This window comes from Ictalurus punctatus, chromosome 29, assembly GCF_001660625.3.
Source record: "Ictalurus punctatus breed USDA103 chromosome 29, Coco_2.0, whole genome shotgun sequence".
Lineage (NCBI taxonomy): Eukaryota > Metazoa > Chordata > Actinopteri > Siluriformes > Ictaluridae > Ictalurus > Ictalurus punctatus.
Genome location: NC_030444.2, coordinates 13,019,755 through 13,043,662, shown reverse-complemented (window position 1 = coordinate 13,043,662; position 23,908 = coordinate 13,019,755). Strand labels below are relative to the sequence as shown.

The 23,908-nt window shown below is 44.2% G+C and overlaps 1 protein-coding gene across 1 annotated transcript in view; it reads right to left on the bottom strand.

Moving 5' to 3' along the window:
• Window positions 1-23,908, bottom strand: part of fbxw7 (F-box and WD repeat domain containing 7) — a 113,482-nt gene that overhangs the window by 76,282 nt on the left and 13,292 nt on the right. The window contains exons 2-3 of the mRNA XM_017461079.3: window positions 21,443-21,498; window positions 3,701-4,423 (exon numbers count right to left, since the gene is read on the bottom strand). Of these exons, the coding sequence (XP_017316568.1) occupies window positions 3,701-4,351 (651 nt within the window). The 5' untranslated portion in view covers window positions 4,352-4,423; window positions 21,443-21,498. The remainder of the gene's footprint in view (window positions 1-3,700; window positions 4,424-21,442; window positions 21,499-23,908) is intronic.

Below are 23,908 nucleotides of genomic sequence, written 5' to 3'. Positions count from 1 at the left end.
GCTTCAGAGAGAAATCTTTACACAAACACACAAAGAGCGAAGTGTGTTTTCACACGCAGCGTAAACCTGACATCCGAGTCGTCCTTCAGAGTGAAACGGATTAAAGCTACTCGTCTCGTCTCGGAATATACACACTAAGCGAATAACACTCGCCCGTATACACGCGAGAGGCGGTTTAGGACACGACCGACCCTGTTCCTTTCTATATCACACAACCCTAAATAAATAAACAAATAAATAGGAGTGTGTGTTTCTGTGGTGCTTTTTACTAGCTCATAAAGCCCAAGGACATTCCTTTAGCATGTGTGAATCTGAGCATGGTCTCTCTCTCTCTCTAACTCTCACACACACACGCAGAGTATGTAGAAGTCACACTTGTACACTGACCTCAGTTCCCCTTAAAACACTTTTGATTCAGATGTGTGATGAGATGCAGGTCAGAGACGTACGTGTGTGTGTGTGTGTGTGTGTGTGTGTGTGTGTGTGTGTGTGTGTGTGTGTGTGTGTGAGAGAGAGAGAGAGCGTGTGTGTGGGCCCATGTTACAGCACAGATGGCAAACGGCTGATTAATGAATAATCCTGAGACCGATCTGGCACAGCTGCACCAGACAGGTTCGGTTTCAAACACAGAACCGCTGATCTCAGGTCAGCTGTTTTACACACACAGATGGATGCACACGCGCAGACACAAACACACGCACAAGCCTCACGTGGAAAAATGTCAAGGATGCGAGCCATCCGCACACCCGTGCAGTGAGGTTTTGTGGCTTTGAGGTGTGTTCCTGAGAGTGAGAAACTGGATCGCTTCTGCACTCTAGTGTCTCAGAGAGGAACTGCATGGAGACCAAGCACGGGGCCGTGTCCCAAATCCCAACACCTCCCTCCCTACTAAATAGTGTCTTAAATAACCACACCAGCTGGGTATACGTGTGGATTAACAAGTGGGGAATTTTCTTCTTTGCATTTCTAGAGACAGTATACACATGTACACACATATACAGTGTGCGTGTGTGTGATGTGCAGTTTGGGACACGACCGATCCCGTTCCTTTCCTAACTTCTTCGAAACGGTACACGATGGATAGTACACACTTGTATATCGACGTGATATCTGGTTTGGGACACGGCCGATCATGTTATTCTCTTTCCTACCTTCTTTCAAATGGAGCACCGTTGATAGTACACGCTTTTATATACATGAGTGGTTTGGGACACGACCGATCATGTTATTTTCCTAAACCCAAGACAGCACACTATGGACAGTATACGCTTGTGTATACACAAGGGGTTTGGGACACGACCGATCCCGTTCCTTTCCTAACTCCGAGACAGCACACGATGGATAGTACACACTTGTATATACACGACGAGCGGTTTGGGACACAACCGATCATGTTCCCTTTCCAGTTCCTTGCTAATTCTTCAAAATGGACGCCAGCTGAATAACGGGCATGAGCTGATATTAATTACTGCAGCTTAATTGAATTAAAAAAAAAAAAACACACACAACAATAAAAACCACCAGCACAACTTTAGATCTCAGTTGTAACGCTGAACAAAACGCAACCGAAGGTCACAAAGTCTCAGAAACAGGATAAGTATTATAATAATGCAGCCAGGGGTGTTAGAAACCATGATTCACCTGCATCCCCCTGCTTATTTGCTCTTTGCTGAATCCCCATAGCAATGAAAGAATGGGAGTTGCATAGCAACCGTTTCCACGACTACACTAAAATAAGGAAGTTAACCAGTGCTTAATATAATGACTGGACTTCAGTACTACTGTTGAGTCCTGGATTTAGAAAAAAGATCTATAATCTCTCTCTCTCACACACACACACCCCTCACCACAGAAGCTCGTCGGCCGTATCACATCGCAGATTGAGCGTGGTGACTCGGCGTCAGGGGCAGAGACAGGAAAAACCTTCCTGTTTTTAAGACTGATATAAAATCTAAGAGCTGGAGGCTTTTGGTAGCTTCTGATCGATCATGTTGCGGGGTGGGAAACAAGTAAAAATAAAATAATCATCATTGTAATAATAATGTATTATTTACAAAATATAAGCTGGAGTAAATGTAGCTGGAGTAAATTTTGTAGCGCCTGACTGATCAAACCGGACGACAAGCAAAAAACACACCCATTTAAAAATAAATAATAATAATTAAATAATTAAAAAGTAAATAAATAGCGATACATAGACTTCTATATATATCGATAGATGTCTCATTAATCAGGTTCGGAAGCAAGCAAGCAAAACAAACAAAAAATAAACAAAAACAAACAAAAAATTAAACACCAAAAATTCAAAAATAAAAATAAAAAAATGAAAAAGTGATTGTAAATAGCCTTCTTGCAAGCAAGCAAAAATAATGAAACAATTTTAAATAGATTTAGTAGCACCTGACTGATCAGGATGCAGGTCCCAAGTCGAAATGAGCGTAATTAATACATTTTTTAAATACATTTTTTAAATAAAGAAAGAGCTAAAACACAAATAGATGAACGAATTAAAATAAAACCCTAATGAGTGAATTTTAGAAACGTTTGCGCATGCTGCTGGAGTAAAATTCAGCAGTATCGGTTTGCAGGTTGAGGCTCAAGCGAAAAAGCTAATTAAATGAAATGAATATATAATAACAATGAAATGAATAAACATCTGATTTCCTAAATGAGCTTTGTAGTTCCAGTGGAACACTTCAGGACAGACTCCTGACACTAAACACACTTCAGCTGATCGAGTGTTAATACACAGTGGGTCCAGTAGAGGGAGACAGACGCCACAAAACCGACACACTGAACTCAGAACACAAACTCTGCACCATGTTTAAGGGGAACCTGGACATTTCGAACACACACACACACACACACACACACACACACACACAAAGCTGATTGTGTGATGGGCTCAGTAACACAATTTAGCTCATTGACTCGAGAATGCTATAAAGACTATAAACAAACACTAAAAAAATAAACAAACAGATGTAGAGGAAAAAAAAAAAAAAAGGAAGTGTGTGAACCTTGATGATGACACGATGCTCCTGAAGGTTAGAACTTGGAGAGGTGTATGTAAAGTTTAAATGTCATTTTAAATCAAACCGAATGCTAGGGTAAACGAGGCTAATAAGCAATAATAGCTAGCCCCTGTTATTTTCTTGTTAACCAAGTACGATCTGAAACCTGGGAAAACTCCAAACGTTGCTCGCAACAAAAAAATCTAATTTAACCACAAAAATGTGAACGCATATGATCGGACGAGGGGCGGCCATTTTGTTTTTAGAACTCTGCGAGGTAAAAGTACGACGTGTGTGAGCGCTACTTAGACAATAATACGCAACTCCCTCCATTCTGTTACCAAGAGATCTCGCTTCCGCCGACTCGTTTTCGATTGACCAAGGTCAACGTCTGCCGAGGTGAAGTCGTAAAGAGCGTGAAGATAAAGTCTTTTACATCCCGTCCTTTCCCCTTCGGTGAATCCGTATTTCTGTTATATCGCCGTAGCGACGGGTGAAAATCCTAACCGCTAAGTCTAAAACGAACGCTAATGAAATATGATTACAGTTATGTTAACGTCAATGAAAACGCTATACTGTGCAAATTTATTGCCACACAAACATGCTAATAGTAATAATAAGAAGAAGAAGAAGAAGAGAAACATTGGTACGGATATTCAGCACTGCATTAGCATTCTGTCACTCACCTGAGGATGCGTGTGCTGAGATGAAGATGAGCTTTGGTTCTGTCGTCCTGATTGGACGTCGGCGTTCTCTTTCGGATTCGTCGCTCCGGTTTTGACCGGAGAAGAGTGAAGTCCCGTCTCTCCTTCCTCATCCTCCTCTGCTTCCTCGTCCTCCTCTCTCGCGCTGTCCTCCGACGCTTCAAACTCATCGCTCTCCTGGTCCATCTCTTCCTCCTCCTCTCTCTCTCCGTCCTCCTCGTCTTCCTCGGCGCGCAGTCCTGTCCGTACCCGTCTTTCTCCTCCATCTCCTTCGCCGTGGTTGTTGTTCTCCTCCTCGTCGTCGTTCCTCGGTCTCCGCCGCCGTCTCCTCTGCTCCTGCTCCCACAACCACTGGACGGCTTTCTCTCCGCCATTCACCTCCTCTCTCCTGCCTTCTTCCGCTCCCTCGTTCCGGCTCACCGACTCCCTCCCCGAAGGCCAGGGCTCCTCTTCCGCTTCTTCCGCCTCTCCGGATCGCTCTCGCTCCTCCTCCTCCTCCTCTTCGTCGTCCTCCTCCTCATCCTCCTCTCCTCGCTCGCCCCTCTGTTGCTGAGGTTCTCGCTCGCGGTTCATGTGTCCGGGTTCAGGTTCTGGCTCCGGCGCGGGTTCGGGAACCAGCAGGTCCTGGTTCATTTCCAAAAGCCAGCTTGCTACTTTCTGAACCTTCGCTAGGCTGCCTGAGGAGGACAACGACTTCCCGGCATTCTGCAGGAAGGAAACGAGGGAAGAGGAGGGAAAAAGGAGGAAAGGGAAGGAAGAGATGAGCGGACGGGGGGGAAACAGGAAGAATGAGAAGCAACAGACATGAAAGAGTAAAGAAAGAAAGATAGAGTAAGAAAAACAAAAATAGAAAGAAAGGAAAAGAAGAAATAAACACAGAAGGAAGGATAGAGTGAGAGGAAGTTAAAAAATACGAGGGACGAAAAACAGAAAGGCCAAGACAAAAAGGAAGGGAAAAGAAAACGACAAAGGATGTAGGACAAGATCGAAAAGGAGGGATGGAAAGGGAAGAACGGACAAAAGAGAGGGGAAAAAGAAGAGAAGATAGAAGAGACGGAGAGCAAAAAATAAGGGACAGATACAGCAAGAAAGCAGGAGGAGCAAAGAGAGAAGTGTAAAAAAAAAAAAAAGAGGCCAAGAAGGGGAGATTAAAGAAAGAAAGAAAGAGAGGGAGAGATGAAAAAAAAGACAAGATAAGAAGTGATGGACAGCAATCGAATGGAGTGAAAGTATGCGAGAAAGACAAAGCAACGAGAGCGCAGAGAGAAAGAGGAGAAAAGAATGAACAACAACAACGAGGGATGGACGGAAGAAAAGAAGTCATGAAGTAGGGGGGGAAAGGAAAAAAGGGAAAAGAGAAAGTCAAGAAGGGGAGAGGGAGAACGAAGAGAAAGAAAACAAAACAAAACAAAAAAAGACCGGCGTGTGAAAGAGAACGAAGAAAGAGAAGAGTAAAAGGAGGTCAAGAAGTGGGAACGAATGAAAAAGAAAGGAGCAGGAAGATTTAAATAAAATAAAAAAATAATAAAAAAAAAAAAAGACAAGCGAAGAACCCAAGAGAGCCAAACAGGAGGGATGGAAAAGAGAAAGATGAAACACATAAGGAAGAGAGAGTGTGAAAGAATGATGACAGGAAATGGGGGGAAAAATAAAGATTAGGGAAGCGAGTAGGGAAGAGACAGGACCGAAAGAATAAAGATGGGGGGGGGGGGGGGGGTGGAGAGAGAGAGAGAGAGAAAAAAAAGATGTGTGGTTATTAGAGTTTTCTGTCTCCGTCCCACTGCGAGTGTGTGCGAGTGTGTGTGTGTGTGTGTGTGTGTGTGTGTGTGTGTGTGTGTGTGTGTGTGTGCAAAGTGAGAATAAAACTCCTCATGTTTAATTCATGCTCCCAAATAAAACAATGAACATCAGCATTAATGCGGCGAGAAGAGACACGATATGAGCGTCTCGGATTATAAACTCCATCGCACAGAGCTACACAAAACACACACACATACACACAGAGAGAGAGAGAGAGAGAGAGTGTAATACTGATGCTTGCTCTGTGTCACGTAGAGACATGGTAAATAAAATACGCTTTAACGTGTAATTAAATTCGGATAGTCCTGTGACAAAAAATAAATGTCGGATGATTCGGAGCAAATTTCCTATCCGCGAGAGTCCGATTAACATTTTAGATCGATCCGCCGCGCGTGATCCGACTCACGATGGTACTGCGGTAACAATAGCAACAGCGGTTTATTTTAAAATCCCAATTTATCTCTGCAATGATCAAACAAACAAACAAACAAACAAACAAACAAACAAATAAATAACTCCACATGCTCAGGAAACCTCCCCGGAAATAACAGACAATTAAACCTATAAGATATTATATCGAAATATAATAAAGTGTGGATGAATCTTATACGGGATTTACTTACAGGATATATACTGTAACGATTACATAATGATTAACGGATAGTTTTAAGTCGATCAACGAACTGTTTTCCTCCGTCAGCCAGCAGAGGGCGTTACAGCACAACACCTGATGGTTCAATGCTCTCTACGTCTCTACACAGAGGAGGGAGAGAACTGAGCGGTGGTGTTTCACCGAGGTTGATGTGTTCCATCTCCGTCTGCGACAACAATAATGTAACCAATAACATCAACCACGATAAACAGAACCAACAAATCATAAACACCACTAACAGCATCAACACGAGCATCAACATCTCTAACACCGTCAAAACATCAACACCAACAGCACCAATAACATTTCAACAGCAGCATCACTAACATTAACATCATCTTCAACAGCACCACAACCAACACCAAAACATCAACATCCCCATGATCATAAACACCACCTACACCAAAACATCTACATCCCCAACATCATAAACACCACCTACACCAAAACATCAACATCCCCAACATCATAAACACCACCTACACCAAAACATCTACATCCCCAACATCATAAACACCACCTACACCAAAACATCAACATCCCCAACATCATCATAAACACCACCTACACCAAAACATCTACATCCCCAACATCATCATAAACACCACCTACACCAAAACATCAACATCCCCAACATCATCATAAACACCACCAACACCAAAACATCAACATCCCCAACATCATAAACACCACCAACACCAAAACATCTACATCCCCAACATCATAAACACCACCTACACCAAAACATCTACATCCCCAACATCATAAACACCACCTACACCAAAACATCTACATCCCCAACATCATAAACACCACCAACACCAAAACATCAACATCCCCAACATCATCATAAACACCACCTACACCAAAACATCTACATCCCCAACATGATCATAAACACCACCTACACCAAAACATCTACATTCCCAACATCATCATAAACACCACCTACACCAAAACATCATCATCCCCAACAACCCCAACATCATCATAAACACCACCACCACCAAAACATCAACATCCCCAACATCATAAACACCACCACCAAAACATCATCAATCATCATCATCATCATCATAAACACCATCACCACCACCAAAACATCAACATCCCCAACATCAATACCACCACCAGCAGTACCAACACCATCACCATCTTCAAAAACAGTATCAATATCACCATCATCAACAGCACCATCACCAACAAAACATCACCAGAATTAACAGCACCACCAACATCAAGTACAACATCAAAAACAACAACTTTAACATCACTAAAAATAACGTGAAACATCAACTACAACAGCTAAAATACCAAAAACAACAATATCAACATAAAACAACATTATAAAATAAAACAATCAGTAACATCAAGATCAACAAACTCAACCACAATAATAACAACAAAAACAGCGCTCACACCATCAACGAGCTGGCTCGCTCGTACAGTATAACGGAAGAGAACCGGTATCCATAGCGTCAGGGAAACTTCACGCCACGGCGCAGAATAAACCCCACGACTTTAAAGTTTGTTTTCGCCCGGGACCGAAGCCAAGCCGGCGTGCTCGGCCAGACAGATACGGCAGCGAGACGCATCATTTCTTTACTTATTACCGCACGGTACACCTCAGCGACAGCTCATTTATCTCCATCTTCAGGAGGAACTGGGAAGGGAAAAAAAAAACCCCAGCAAAACCTCCAAAAGATTTCTGGCATCCTGACCAGAGGAAAGGAGGTAACAGATGAGGAATCTATGAGGCTGTATGGATGTTGAGAAAAATGTAATTTCCCAGGGGGTGGGGGAAAAAAACCCAAAAAAAACAAACAAATATAACTTTGTGAGGAATACAGATTAAACAAGGATGGTGTTTATTCAGTATCGACATGGAGAAAGGCGTTAGGATTAGGACTTTCAGGCTTTTATGCTCAATTTAATTAGCGACTACGTGATGGAGAGGGCATCGGGATTAGTACTGGCAGCCATTTTAGTCCGCCATTTTGGGGAAAAACCCGTGATATCGCGTATTGCCAGTTCACCAGACCTTAACCGTGATGGTATTTAAACGCAACGACCGGACATCCTCGTTGCATTACAGTGAAACGTTTCTTCATAGATTTCGTGCTAACGCTTAACCACGATCAGTCTGGAAAGTTCATATTTAATTCATACTTATTCATATTTAATCCACCAACAATTCTCACACCTCACAACGACTACAAATCCGAACTCGGAATCCATATTCTGGTCGTGTGTGTGTGTGTGTGGCTTACCCAGAACATATCTCCACATGTGAAAGGAGGCATTGCTTCTCGGGAGGTTTTCAGGTGGCGGCCCGAGTAGTAAAAAACAAAACAAAACAGGTGCACGCGAGTTGGTCTTTTGATCTGATTAGTGAAACGGGGGTGTTAGGATGATGTGTTGAATAGGGTCAGGATGTTAAACAGGCTCTCAGATCTGCAATCGTGGCCACGGATGGAACGCTGACTTCGTTAGCATGTGTTAGGGGGCCATCGGTAAAGCGAGGCACACTGGTAAACGGGTTCTCCTGCAAATTCGGATCTGCTCGGAAAAGAATTCAAACGCAAGCGGTTTCAGGACCGGTGAATACTTTCGACCCGATCGTGATACTTTACAGCTTGGAATTTAGTTTAATATTTTGCTATAAACGGTGCTCGCACTAATGCGATACAAAACCGGCCCATTTCCATTTCATGGCCTTCTTTAAAAACAAAGCACGAGATCCAAATACACCTTTTAAGGTCTTGTGCTAATAATAGCATGCAGAAACAAGCCGAGGTTGAACAAATCCACTGACTGAAAGCTTTAGTCGTTTAGTGAGAGAGCCTGTGTTGATGAAAAGGCCTCGTTAGCATCGAGCGCTTCGGGAATATGGACGAGGGACGCATCCGGAATGGAGACGGTAGTACGTCTGTACGGCATGGTGTGGGACACGTCGAGGACAGGCGCGGCCGCCTGTGTTAAACACTTCGAAACCCTGTTACGGGTTCGGTGTGGGCCAAAGAGCACAAACATCACCATTCATGACCCGGAACACCTCTCTGTTACGCTAGCAGCTGGTCTGGGGTCCGAGCTGGAAGAGCGCTCTAGACGCTACCCATCGGACTTTTACAAGTGAGAGAATCACCACATCATGGGAAACGAAGACGGTACAAGATGATTATCTGTTTAGTAACCATGACAACTACTGTTAGGATCTCGTTTAGGAAAGTAGCTTTTACGAAACGATAATTTCATAGGAAAGAGAGGTGGGGGGGGGGGGGATGTAACAAAAAGAAGCAAAAACAAAGAAATGAAGAGGGGGGGGGGCAAAAAAAGGAAAAGAAAAAGAATCAAACAACAAAGATCAAAGAAAAGTATGAAAAATGAAAAGCAGGAGAAAAGACAAACAAATGTAAAGAAATTAGAAAAAAAAATGAAAAACATCAAAAGTAATGAGAAAAAGGACAAAAGTAAAAGAAAAAAAGAAAAGTAAAAGAAAAAAGTTAAGAAAAAACAAACAGATATAGAAAATAAAATAAAAAGTAAAACAAAGGGAAAAACCAGACAACAGAAAAAAATATTAACAGGAGAAAAGAAAACAAATGTAAAGAAAAAGGGCGAGAAGGAACAAAAAGAGAAAAGAGAAAGGTTTTTTTCCTCTCTTTTCTCTTTTTGTTCCTTCTCGCCCTTTTTCATCAAGTCATCAAAAGAAAAAGAACAAAAATAAAAGAACAAATGAAAGAAAACTGACAAAAGGTGAATATAAAAGAAAAGGAAAAAGGAAAAGAAACAAAAAGAAAGGAGTAAAGACTGAAACAACACGCGTTCATTTCCAACAGCGTGCTCAGAGTTTCTCACAAACACACACCTGTACGCATATTAAATCAGTGAGAGAGAGAGAGAGAGAGAGAGAGAGAGAGAAAGAAAGACAGAAAGAGAGAGAAAGAAAAAGAAAGAGGGAGAAAAAGAGAAAGATTAGGAGAAAGAAAGAGAGAAACTAAGAGAGAAAGAAAGAAAGAGGGAGAGAAAGAAAGAAAGAGGGAGAGAAAGAAAGAGAAAGAAAGAGGGAGAGAAAGTAAGAGAAAAAGAAAGAAAGAGGGAGAGAAAGAGAGAGGGAGAAAGAAAGAAAGAGGGAGAGAAAGAAAGAGAGAGGGAGAGAAAGTAAGAGAGAGAAAGAAAGAAAGAGGGAGAGAAAGTAAGAGAAAAAGAAAGAGGGAGAGAGAGAGAGGGAGAAAGAAAGAAAGAGGGAGAGAAAGAAAGAGGGAGAGAAAGAAAGAGAGAGAAAGAAAGAGAGAGAAAGAAAGAGGGAGAGAAAGAAAGAGAGAGAAAGAAAGAAAGAGGGAGAGAAAGAAAGAGAGAGAAAGAAAGAAAGAGAGAGAGAAAGAAAGAGAGAAAGAAAGAAAGAGGGAGAGAAAGTAAGAGAAAAAGAAAGAAAGGGAGAGAAAGAAAGAGAGAAAGAAAGAAAGAGGGAGAGAAAGAGAGAGGGAGAAGAAAGAGAAAAGAGAGAAAGAGAGAAAAAGAGAGAGAGAATTCTGTAGCTCCTCTCATACTGCTATCTAATACAAACTACATGGGCGGAGGGGGGGGGGGAGTACTGTAGCTCCTCATACTGCTTCCTAATATAAACTGCACAGAGAGAGAGAGAGAGAGAGAGAGAGAGAGAGAGAGAGAGAGAGAGAGAGAGAAGCAGAGACGAGTAGCAAGGCAAAACCCCGGTGTCATTAACAGCAGTGAAACTGAGCTCAATTACACAAAACGGCTAAAAAATAAATAAATAAATAAATAAATAAATAAATAAAACTAATTTAAAAAAAAAAAAAAGAGTTGATGAGTTTGAGTTTATTTAGAAAGGGAGGAAATGATCCTACGAGGCCGTTCTGAAGACCTCTCCACTGCAGAGCTCGGGAACTGCCGTGCGGGAGATTATTTTCTCGCACCGGCACTTTGTCGAGTCTCGGAGCGTATTCGCAACGCCTCTGTGCGGGCCGAATCACAAGGTGGATGATGCAAGCTGGGTAAATAACTTCCTAAATATTACAGTCTGTTAAAGAAGAAAATAAAACGTGTTCCAGCACTGAAGAAGAGTCCCTAAAGCACGTGGCTGATATTACCTCACACACGCAACAAAAGGAAAACAAGTCACCCCGCAAGGTGCTGAAGCTACAGCACGCATTAATAACCATTAACCCTTTCATCTCTTTATTAACCGGTCCGAGATCCGGCGCAAAAACGCCACGGAGATTTGCGTACCGGCGCCGTCCTGAAAAACGAATCCCGTCCGAATACGGCTTACACAACCCTAATATACGTCACCGCTTCGGTTCAGAAAAACAACTTCGCCCGGTAACTCCGCCCATACACCAGATCTCAAAGATCCAACAGAATCCTCACGTTCTTGCTTGCCGACCGAAGCTCGAGCTACGTCGCCCTGGGATTACACTAGTAAACGTTATTTACGCTAGAATGGTTAGCGTGTTAGCATGGTACAGCATGAAGAACTAACCGCGTGCTCTCTCGCTTTCCTCTTCGATAAACAGTTAGCGACTTTTTCAGAGGACGGATTGTGCGCTTGGTTACGTTTAAACGTTTACAGCCGCTCACGTGTTTTTACGACAAACATCTTACGCAGACTTTTCGAGTTTTGCGCGAGCATCGCTTCGAACAATTCGAGACGACTCGACATTTTTGTTACAGATGATAAAAAAAAAAAAATCTATGAATGTAGTAAAACGCTACTATTGTAGATCGTAGATTCTCAAATCCGAACATTTTCTGTCGGGTAAGATAATAAGGAAGATGATGGTCTAGGCTGAAAACGTATTTGTTTACTCGAGCCTACCATGAATAGACTTTCTTTTACGCAAAGTACACGGTCTTATCCGTTACGGGATAGTAAGCATACCTAACAATCTCTCCCTCTTCTTTACCTCCCTCTAATTCTGTTGAGCTAGACGTGATATTATGGAGATGCCGGTGATCCTGACTCTTTCTGCTCTCCGGACCTGCCTGATCCATCCTGAAGCCCTACCTCTGGATGGAGCTCTCATCAACTGGAGTCTACGGTACATTCTGCCACTGAGGACGACCCCAAGTGGTGAAGCTTGGAGATCGCTGAGGACGGTACCGCTTGAAGTACCACGGGAATGGTTTCGGACCTCAAATCCACATATATATTCTCGCTGTGGTTGCTGGGACTACGGTTACTGCGATGGCCTTGGGACTGCGATCACCACATACGAGTTTGCACTCAAGTCTCCTTTAGTAAACAGTGGACTAGTTCAACAAAACAGACTTCATATAAAAACCGTAATGAACTTTCTTTTACTCTCACACTGTCCGTCGTTACCCAGATGAGGACAAACAAATGCGTCTCGGAACGGATCCACAAGAAACTACCAAAGCGGACTAAGCACTTCCAAGTACGTCAACCTCAACTGTCGTTGAACTGCAAACGTTAACGTGATTTCAAACAAGCGTCTGCTTTACGGCGAGAGAAAGTTGCACGGGTTTGCTGCGGCCTAGAGACTTCTCCTCATGTGTCAAGTTTCCGTGCGTGTGGAACTCGAGCGAAGGCTCGTTACTGCATTTAAGAACGATTTTCAGAAACCGATTACCACCTTGGGTTCGTGTTTAAAAACCGGTCTGTGTGTGAAGATCGTTTTTCCCCCCACGCCGCGTCCCGAAAGGACGCGGATGTACCGAGCGACAGGAAGATGCGGCCGTGATGGATGATGCGCACGTTGAATTTAGGCAGCTAGCGGAGGAGCTGACACGCTAGGCTGCTCGGTATCTTCCCGCGGGGGAAAAACAAGAGAACTACCCTGCCATCCGGCGCTCAAACCAAACCCCATTCATCACGCCTGGAAGGACACGCGCTCCTCTCCAAGTGGAAAACGAGACCTTCGTTCGAGTAAATCACTTTCTGACGGGTTTCGTCCTGATGCCAAGTGACGGTTCTCCGACAGAGTGGCGTGACGTGACAAGAGGGCAGTGGCTGAATTACTGCTGCGTCATGGGAATCGCTCCGAATAATACGTAATTAGCTTCGTGTCATGAATTTGTAACTGTACGCTATAGGATCGAAAGTCACGTCCTCTTCTCTCGCTCGGTAATCCTATCAATACGTTCCAAATGCTTTCTCGTGCCCTTGAGTGTACATTTCATTCAAGAGGATATGAATCGATCCCGGTGCTATTCAAGGATTCGGTCTGCAGCTAGGGCTCAGGAAGGAAACTTTAAACCTCTATTGTAGAAAAGTAGGAATACACGATCAGTCCCGGTTTTTTCCATTTTCCATATCGAAGACGAGATCTGATCCGCACGGCCTAAGGATTCTCTTGGAGCTCGACGTGAAAAGTACAGCCAATCCCATCCTGATCCGACGTCTTGGGCTAAAATAGGTGCCATAAACATACTCGGTATAAGATTGGTGCAAACCCCCCAAAAATTTAATAATAATAATAATTGATGACACGCTCCCTTGCATCAGATTGAACCCACTACAAGAACTACAAGGTCTCTCTAAATGTACGGCGTGTATTTGTCTAGCCGCTTCATTTGTTTTGTTCTTAAATATTGCCCTGGAAGCACACTTTAAGACAACATACCACATTGGTGGGCTTAAGTTAGCGTTATTGAATCTCTTTTAGTAAATAATGTCAGTGCTGACAAAAAGGCAAAGATAAAGATCTCTAAACCATGGAAACGGAGGTCATGGGGACGTCCAAATTTACGGCATTATCGAGAGTGACTTGCATTTATCGCTTTTAAACAACTGAGCAGTTGAGGGTTAAGGGCCTCGCTCAAGGGCCCAGCAGTGGCGGCTCGGTGGTACTGGGATTTGAACTCGCATCCTTCCAATCAGAAGTCTTAACCGCCGAGCTACCACCACCCCTTTTGGTGACGAGAAGGCTTCGGTAGCTGGACCAACTCCACATACGGAGCCTGTGATTGGTCGTTACAAACTAGTTACAAACGTGACAAGACAAGTTGGACGATGAGGAGTCGATCTTCTTCCAGTATTCGTGGAGATTGTCATGAAATGATGCTAGCACCACCTACACTACAGGAGCATTTGCAGGGAAGACTACGCGAGTTTGTAACGCTTGCGAAGATGGGTGTGTCTTCACACAGCCCTTGTAGAGGTGTTGAATATTCGGAGGCATTGACCGTGCTGTACTACACGTCACGCTGAGAGACAATTAACGTGAACGACACGTAGTCTGATTTTGATTCAACAGACGTAAAAGAATATTTCCTCGGCGGATTGAAAACGCCAAACTATTTTTAAACAGACTACCCCGTTCCTAAACTTGCTGACTTACTGCAATTAAACAATTGCGATTTCAAAAACGTCTTCGCTTCAAAATACGCACGAACGCCTGTCATAACGCAGCCTTAATCTGCATCAGATTCCTGCTGTTCCATCGAAGCATGCAAACCGTTAACAATGAGGTCTCAAAAACAATTAGAGAGTTCTAGCATGGCCCAGGAAACTCTCAGCATCTTTCTGAACCATTCGTTTCTCGTGAACGGGGTGTCGGAACACTCGCGAGAAGCGACGGCTCAGCAAAACCGAAACGTCAAGCCGCCGTGACCTCTCCGCAAATATTATGCGAGATCCTGAAAGACTGTGTGTTAAATGGAGCGTTAAACGGTACGAGCCTTTTGACCTGCAAGGAGGGAAATGGCTTGGCATGTTCACAGACTTAAAGATCTCTTCCATTGATCTGCCGTTCGTCTATAACCAGAAGAGGAGGAGGAGGGGGAAGAGACTTTTATAAACGGCATCTATTCAGAATGCAATCCGAGTCAAAGCGGATGCTGTGGTTGTCAAGGCAGCGAGATGGCCGTTAAATCACCTGGTTCCATTACAAAATCAATTACTGCAGTACACTTAGATATTCTCTCAGGTCTGGACAATGGCTAAACATCACTGGAAAAAGCCACTGCAAGGTCAGACGTTCTTGGTGGATCTAGAGAAGTCTCAGCCACAATGCGAATATCATCTTCAACAACAAACTGAAGGTCTAAAGGCCAGTCGGACAAAGCAAATAAAAGCAGTCGCAAATCGATAGACTTAGTAAGCGCTTGGTATGCTTGATATGCAGTGTAGCATAATGGATGAGGGATTGTCAGTGGTAGAACTTCAGACAAATACTTCTTCTAATGTCGTAAATGGTGCAGAATCATCTATGCCTGGTCTATCAAGCGTTTGGGAAAGCTTTTAACCTTTGTGTTGCACTATTCTGAGAGAACGCGTGGTAATTAAACGTTCGAAACCGGATCAGTGAAGTTTCGCCAGTTCGAACAACCGACAAAACCACCGGAATACGTCGCTTTCGGTCTGAAAAGATCCCCGACAGGATTACCTTACGCTGCGGTGGGCGGCCGACAGCCAGACGCTGCAGATGTTCAGAGGTCTGGCTGCAGGACAGCAGGTCCGAGCAGCAGGCCGTGCGACCGAGCCTCTTCATCAGCGAGGAGATGAAGCTACAGCCACAGCCGCACATTGACTCGCACATCAGGAGCCAAAGTGACAAGCCGAGACGCAGAGATATAATCCGAAACCTCAGGAGACGAACGTCTCAAGATCAACTTCTTTTGGCGAGGTGGAAATCACCTTAGAGAGATCCGAGAGTTAGAAAATGGTGGGATTTGAACCATGCGTTCACAACAGTGGACTGCCACTTTCCAAAAAAAGTTCAAATCTAGACACAACCCCCCACATCAGAGAGCCAAGGCAAGCTCGAAACAGTTCTCCGATTAGCGGTTACGTGATTGCAGAGGTTAGCAGGTGGCGTCATATCTTCCTGCATTCCCATCGACTCGTCTGTAACTTTCTAAGAGCCTCGTCAACGCCACGACCGGAACAAGTCCTGCAGAAACCCGAAGCACCTACAAAGCAAGGCACGGTCTGAAGATCGGGAAGCTGATCTCTAATCCGGCAGCCAGTAAGTGCCGCTTAGACGAACAGAAAAAATGGAAAGAAAAGCACCACTTCCACCCTCCCTCCACTTATCTCTCAGGTGCTAGCGATCCTTTTCACCATCCCCTCTCTCTCTCTCTCTCTCCCAATACACTCAGCTCTTCCCAGCATCTTGTCATACTGGCCTCTCCACAAGCCCCTCCCTCCTTTTCCTCCCTCGCTCTCTTTCTCTCACTCTCCTCACTCTGGTCTCTGGCCATGAGCTGGCTCCAGTGAGTCACAATCAAGGATATTGCTTCTTCTCTGCCGCTGCCTGCAGGAGTCTGGCGTTAACATTGTTGGAAATCTCACAAAGACGCCGCAAAACTGAAAATCATCACTGCCGCGTCCGCTGTTCACACGACAGCAATTTCAGTAGCACCTCACATCGCTAACTTCTGTCCAAACGAGCCTCCGGTTCCAGGCAAGTCGTACTCGTTCGGGCAATCGTGCTGATATGAAGGTCGGGTGAAGGTCAACCATGATTTCCGTGAAGGTTATAAGTTGCATTCCCCCTCAAGGCCGATGATACAAGCGCTAAAAAGGGTGGGTGCGATCCTCACACTTGTGGTGAATCAATACAATTCAGTGGACTGAAACGAACAAATGATCCAGGGTGGGGGGGGATGACAAAAGTGCCATGACGTGGCTTTAGAGTTAGTGGAAGTGCTCTAGAACTGTTCAACACTCTGCTGAAAGGCTACTCAATAAGATGAGCCCAACAAGTAAATTAAGGAAAGAAAGCACTAGCACTCTCAGACATTTAATCTATTCTCCTCCCCTTTTACGTTCTTTCTTCCTAGGTCCTAATCTCGCTCAATATCCCCCATCAGAGTGGGTGATCTCGGGCACTCCGACCTGATTAACCCACAGTCAGGGGATTCCCCAGAGCCTTGAGGGAGATTTGCAAATCATCCAATTCATCAGCAAATCTCAATCAGGGCTGATACGGAGACAGTGATGAAGACTTTGGCCCACTGGGTGAGGAAGGAGGGGGCTTGCTGCTGTGTGCAACAACAGGGCTTCGTTTCAGGGTCCGTAGCAGGCACTTCAGCTCCAGGCAACAGGCCAGTTTGCTATAAATAGGCTGAGAATAATAACCAGACAGATCACCTTGCATGATAAAGGAAAACAGCAGGACCGAATGCTCTACTAATATGAATTTAGACAGCCGTATGGGGCAAATAAACGGTTTGGGATAGAATTAAGACAAACACACACACACACAGGGGGGGAAAAAAAAACACACAATAATGAAGGACTTCATATATATATAGTACAGAAATCTGCTATTATTGGGACAGAGTTCAGCTCGACAAAGTTCAAATAAATTGATGAGACTACCTTTTCTACCTTCGAATACGTCCACCTTGAAGCAGTTCTCAAACTTTTAGTGACCCGTTAAACTGCAACAAATAAATAAATAAAACAAATTCAAGGACTCCCCTCAGTCTCAGTTCAGATGAAATTACTATTCAAATATCTGGCTCAATTACTGGTGCCATAAACCTTTTGATTCGAGCTGATTAATGAGGTCTGACATTTGAACCATTGAGTTCACCAGTCAGGGTGATGACTACTAGAACTCAATAAGAAATCTAATAACTGTGATAGCACTGGGGTCAAGAGTGATTTTCACCATCGGAATTAAAAAAAACAAAACAAAAACAACAACAAAAACCCTGTACCCCCTGTCTGAACTCCACAAACCCCACTTTAAGACCAGTTCTTGAACTTGTACTGTACTTTTACATGTGATGTTATAAACGTTATGGTGGACAAGTACGTATATCTAGAAGCCTGGATATATCCCATACGTTCCATATAACATGGCCCGTTTAGTTCATGTATATATTATATATATATATATTTATTTATTTAGAGTGTGACACACTATAGCGTGTGCTCCTTGTTCCCAAACCAACCACAAACACAAGTAAAGGATACCTTCTGGCTGTTCTGGAAAGATTTATTTTATTCCCAGAGAGAAGACTACATCCCGTAATTGGCAAAATAAAATGATCGGGAAACATTTTATACTAAAAATGATGTTGTCTCTTTTTAGAGGATTTCAATACTCGCTTACTTTCATTACCCTGTATTAAAAGTACTTCACTAGTTATGGGGCCAATAACCAAAAGGCTTATAACCGCAATTGTTTTTATTATTGTCGAAAACGTGATATTTTTTAGACTGCCGTTATTTGCCATACTTCAGGGTTAAATTAAGTTAGCTGCCTTTAGGCAAGCAAAGAAATGAGTCTGGGTAAGTAGACTTACAAGCAAAGAAATGAGTCTGGGAAAGTAGACTGGAGGAGACTTCACTTGCCAACTGAGCTGGCAAATGAACTTATTAATTGTCGTATAATCGACTGTCGGCTCATTCCACCTCACAAGTTTAAAGAAGTCTGGCAGGAAAGAGCAAGCTGTGCACCATTAGTGACTTCCACACCCCGTAACCAATGTAATGCCACAGAATAATCCTCGATTTCTCCCAGGAGAGTCCCCTCTCGCTCAGTGTATCCTGCCTACTCAATATGCAGCCGGCCGGTTTTGCTCAGTCGAGCAGGACGTGCGTGGTATTGCACAGGCCAGACTCGCAGGGAACGGACTGCAGTTACCAGCTCTCAAGGTGAGGACTGAGAGAAAGAGGAAGAGCGGGATAGAGTGACAGAGTCTGGGTTGGATAATAGAGATTTGGGAAGACAGTCAGGAGGGCTCCCTGGGGTGAAGGCTAATTCAGCTAATTACCGAAAGCGGCGCTAATACTTTTTCGGAATAACTTTCAGTCAGACACGTGCAATTAAAATAAATAAAATTAGGAGCTACGTCAAGACCAGAAACACGCATCGTTAGTGTTTAAATGTACATCGCGTTTATCGGGTCTAATCAAATTCTGGTCTTCAAGGTCGACGGGTATTTGCCACAAGGTTAAAGTTCAAGCATGTCTCAGTTTCGGCGGTTTTGAAGCGCTTTCGACGGAAGGGAAAGAGAGACGAGGTGAAAGGCTGAGGTGTTCATTATTTATGAATATTGCTTTCCACCGTGTCAGCGCCATGCATTTCTATCGATCCGCAGGGATAAGAGGCTTTTAGACGCATTCAGCAGCGTCATGCTGAAAAGCTACAGTAAAACTCAGTAAAATCCATCCTACTGCTGACTCACACACACACCCCATCATTAGTGTAATGCTAACGGTCCATAATTGAATTGCGTCTGTTTACTGGTGTACGCTCCTGCACTCGAACGACCTGGATATTTTACGTGACTGATAATGGCAGTGAAACTAACGAGGAGTTGTCTTCACGATGAAGCAAACCGATGAAGGGTCGCAGCATGCGAGCGATTCATTAAGGCGAGCACTGAAACACGCGCACGTTCTTTACCGAAGACACAGTATCGGTGCTTCCTGTTTACTAAATAAAAGAAGTAATGCCGCTCTTGCTCAGCAGGGGGCAACAATTTAGCCAACGGTCTCTAACAAAACATAACAACATGGATTACATTTCATATCGCTGTTTTTTTTCCCCCCTTTCTACACAACATCCATCGTTCCACACCGCATACTCGTTCTTTTAATCGGCAAAGCAGCCGAACGCAACGCCACCCGCTAATCAGCACTACTGCGAGCCAACGAAAGCAGCAGAACACACACAGCTGGAGCGCACGAGTGATATTTCACCAGCCCACAGCTGGAAAAATAAGGACCGGTGACGTAGATGATGAGGCTCGCGTACACGAATACGAACCTGTTCATAAAAGCGCTGCTGCACAAACCGGACTGAACAACTGCGGGGAGAAAAAGACTGAACTCTCAGAGTTTACTCGGCGCACGACGGACATCACTCCCTTACGCACAATCCAGGAAGTGTGGTTTTAAGACCGGTCGAGACACTGACCTGCTGCTGACCGGCCTGGACATGATGGAGAAACAAACAAATACAGAGATAAGGATGGACTATTCGGCATAGCGTGTTACGATACTTAGACGTTTGTACGATACGGAGGTCCATGGCAAATAAGAGGCAAGACAGACAGGTCAATAAACAGACAGACAGGTCAATAAACATAGTCTATAGACTGATAAAGAGACAGGTCTATTGACAGACAAACAGATCAACAGACGGATAAACAGAAAGCTCAACAGAGAGACAGACAGCTATATACACAGACAGAAATACAGGCAGACAGCTCTACGGAGAGATTATTAGACTTTAAGTCTGTCAACTCTTTAGACGAATAGATCAGAACAAGAACACAGAACAACAGACAGACACATAGGCAGCTCTGTAGACACACAGACAGACTGCTCTCTTGACAAACAGACGGACAGACAGACAAGACTGATCAAAAGACAGACTGACAGATCAACGAGATCAGAACAAGAACACAACAATAGACAGACACACAGACAGCTCTGTAGACAGACAGACAGCTCTATTGACAAACATACAGATAGACTGATCAAAAGACAGATCAACAGGCAGAGAGCTCAACAGACACACAGACAGAGAGAGAGACAGCTCAACAGACAGGTAGTTCAGCAGACAGACAGGCAGCTCAGCAGACAGACAGGCAGCTCAGCAGACAGACAGGCAGCTCTACAGTGTGTAATAAATAAATGAACTTAAGAATGAATAATAACGTGAGTATGTGAACAGCCTGTAAGGCATAGAACAGATACACAGTGAGTGTGATGAGACGAACGGTCTCTCCTGACAGGAAACATGGTACTACATCCTGTATTTTCCACAACACTGCCCTCTAGTGAAACTCTACAGTCATGACAAATCAGACTTAATCACATCATCTGTTCTCTTTAGCCAGGATCGAGAGAGAGAGTGAGTGTGTGTGTTTCCCCCCCTGTTTACACACCGCACTTCCTGTTTACACACCGCACTTCCTGTTTACACACGCTAATGAGGCAAAACTGAATGAGTATTAACACCGGATTAAGAACAGAACTCGAGGAATGAGCTTAAAGTGGGTGAAAGGAACCAACACCAACTTACACACGCGGCTAGACGCGTACTCATGATCAAATAGTTTCTCACCTCTCACGTTTTTGCAGCAGTCACACCATCTCTCTCTCTCTTTCTCGTTAAAAATTCATCAATGACAGCACATCCACCCATGCGATCAGTTTACACTTAATTCAGCAAACCATGACATGCCATGCATTATTCATTCATAGTGGCCACATCCACACACACATACGCACACAAAGAGAATGTGTGTGTATTAAAGACGTGCAATATGTCTCTATACATCTATATATAATGTCAGTGTGTGTGTAAAGCACTTACGACTCCAGCGTCAGGCCACGGCGAGAGCCTCACTGCTAAACCTTCAGGCTCCTGACCTGTGAGGAAGACAAGGACACATGTTTATTAGCGGTCAGAGATCAAACACTTTCACACACACACACACTCGAGACATAACGCAGGAAGGACAGGAAGTGGTCATGAACTCCCGAGCGTCAGACGCATTCACTTCCTGTTTAGGTGCAAAATGACAAGGCTCACAGGCTCTATAAAGACATAAACACAGAGTAGCCTGTACAAGGACACGCCCACGCTGAGCTGATGCTGCTGGGTATGTGGTTACGATCAGTGCACAGGGTGTGTGCTGTAGTACACTGTAACGCTGGGATGTGTGTGAAGCTTATAGTTAAGAGGGTGTGTGTGTGTGTGTGTGTGTGTGTGTGTGCGCACGCACGAGAGAGACAGAGAGCTGCTCTGACGTCAGCTCCGGAGCAGATGCTAATATTTATACTACTGAGAGCGAGAGCGAGAGAGAGAGAGAGAGAGAGGAATATTGCATGAGTGAGAAACCAGAGAGACAGATAGAAATAGACATATCATGAGAGAGTGGCAGACAGACAGACAAAAAGAGACTGATACAGACAAAGAGACAGAGTGAGATTGACAGACAGACAGACAGAAAGAGACAGATAGAAAGAGGTAGAGAGAGACAGACAGACAGACAGAAACAGACAGAGAGACAGACAGAAAGACAGACACACAGAGAGAGAGAGGGGGACAGTCTGACAGAAAAAGGCAGAGAGACAGAGAGATAGATACAGACAGACAAAAAGAGACAGACAGAGTGAGATAGACAGAAAGAGACAGAAAGACAGACAGAAAGCAGTAGAGAGACAGATACAGACAGACAGAAAGAGACAGACAGAGTGAGATAGATAGACAGAAAGAGACAGATAGACAGACAAAGAGGTAGAGAGAGACAGACAAAGAGAGAGAGACAGGCAGAAAGCAATAGAGAGACAGACAGACAAAGAGAGATGTAGTGAGAAAATATTTACTGATATGAAACTCAAATCCAAAAAACACCAACTATGAGCCCACAAAAGCCTAATACATACATACATACACACACACACACACACACACACACACACACACACAGCTTTGGCATGACCCGACAAGTCACAGCTGTCAGTGAGGGGGAGAAATAAGAACACTTGCGTTGCAGTTAGACTCTCGAGGAACTCAGACCACAAAAAAAAAAAAAAAAAAAAAAAAAAAAAAAAAATCCCTTACCTCAGTTTTTTTCTCAGCAAAAAGATTCTGAATTACACAACCGGGAAACTGTTTGAGACAGCGGAGCACGCACACACACGCTTACACACACACACGCAAAATGAGTCTGATTGATCAGAACTGACGGGGGCGGGGTTTATCCACAGTGACGTCACTGATGGAGGCGGGGTTTATCCATGGTGACGTCACTGACAGGGCCGGGGTTTATCCACGGTGATGTCCCTGACGGGGGCGGGGTTTGTCCACCTTGACATCACTGACGGGGGCGGGGTTTATCCACAGTGTCGTCACTGACGGGGGCGGGGTTTATCCACGGTGACGTCACAGTCCCGACTAATCCATAATGACATTCGCTGTCAATTATTTTAATTATTGATTAATTGTTGCAGCCCTACAAATAAGGAATAAACAAAACAAAAACAAAAAAACCACTGGCACGGTGTTAAAGGAAAAGAATTAACCGTAGCAAGGTGTGATGAAGCGAAGAGTCACTGTTACCACGCCATCGGTGATTATTTTCCTACAACAGCGCGTCCTGAAGTGTTTTACAGTGTCGTATCACCTCACAAACCCTCAATCATTACTAGCTTTATTAAAGAACGACGGTCGCAGGAAATATTACAGAACGCCCGCAAAACGTCACAGCAGGTATAAACAAACAGTCGTTCCGCCCCCCCCAGAGTTTCCTTGTCCTCACTCGTTACCGAGGACCCGCAAAGATCAAAGGCTTTCCCGTCTCGGATACCGCTCAGCTGCAGCTTTAACGCCGGAGACTCCTTCTGTAAACGGTTCCTTACAGAACGTCGTCCGTCGCACGAGTCGCCCTGGACTCACCGTTACCATAGAAACGACAACGCGTACCGTGAATATAAAACTTGCCGTTCTGACCAATCAGACTCCAGGATCCGCCAGCTCTGTGGCGTGAAAGTGGATCGGCGTGAGGCGATAACGTGATAACTCTAACGTAATGTACTGAAGCCACGACACGGAATTTCAAACCTTGACCCAGAAACCCGGAGATGTTTCTAATAAAACAAGTCTCTTGGATCGTCGAGGAAGACAAATACAGGAGGGGGGGGGGGAGACAAAAAAAAAAAAAGTAAGATCGTGAGAACGAGACCTCGGAGAGCGGCAACAATTGTTGAGCAAACATGATCAAACTCGCGACCTTTCGTCTCTTTGGCACGAATGCGAGCGCTGCAGCACATCTGA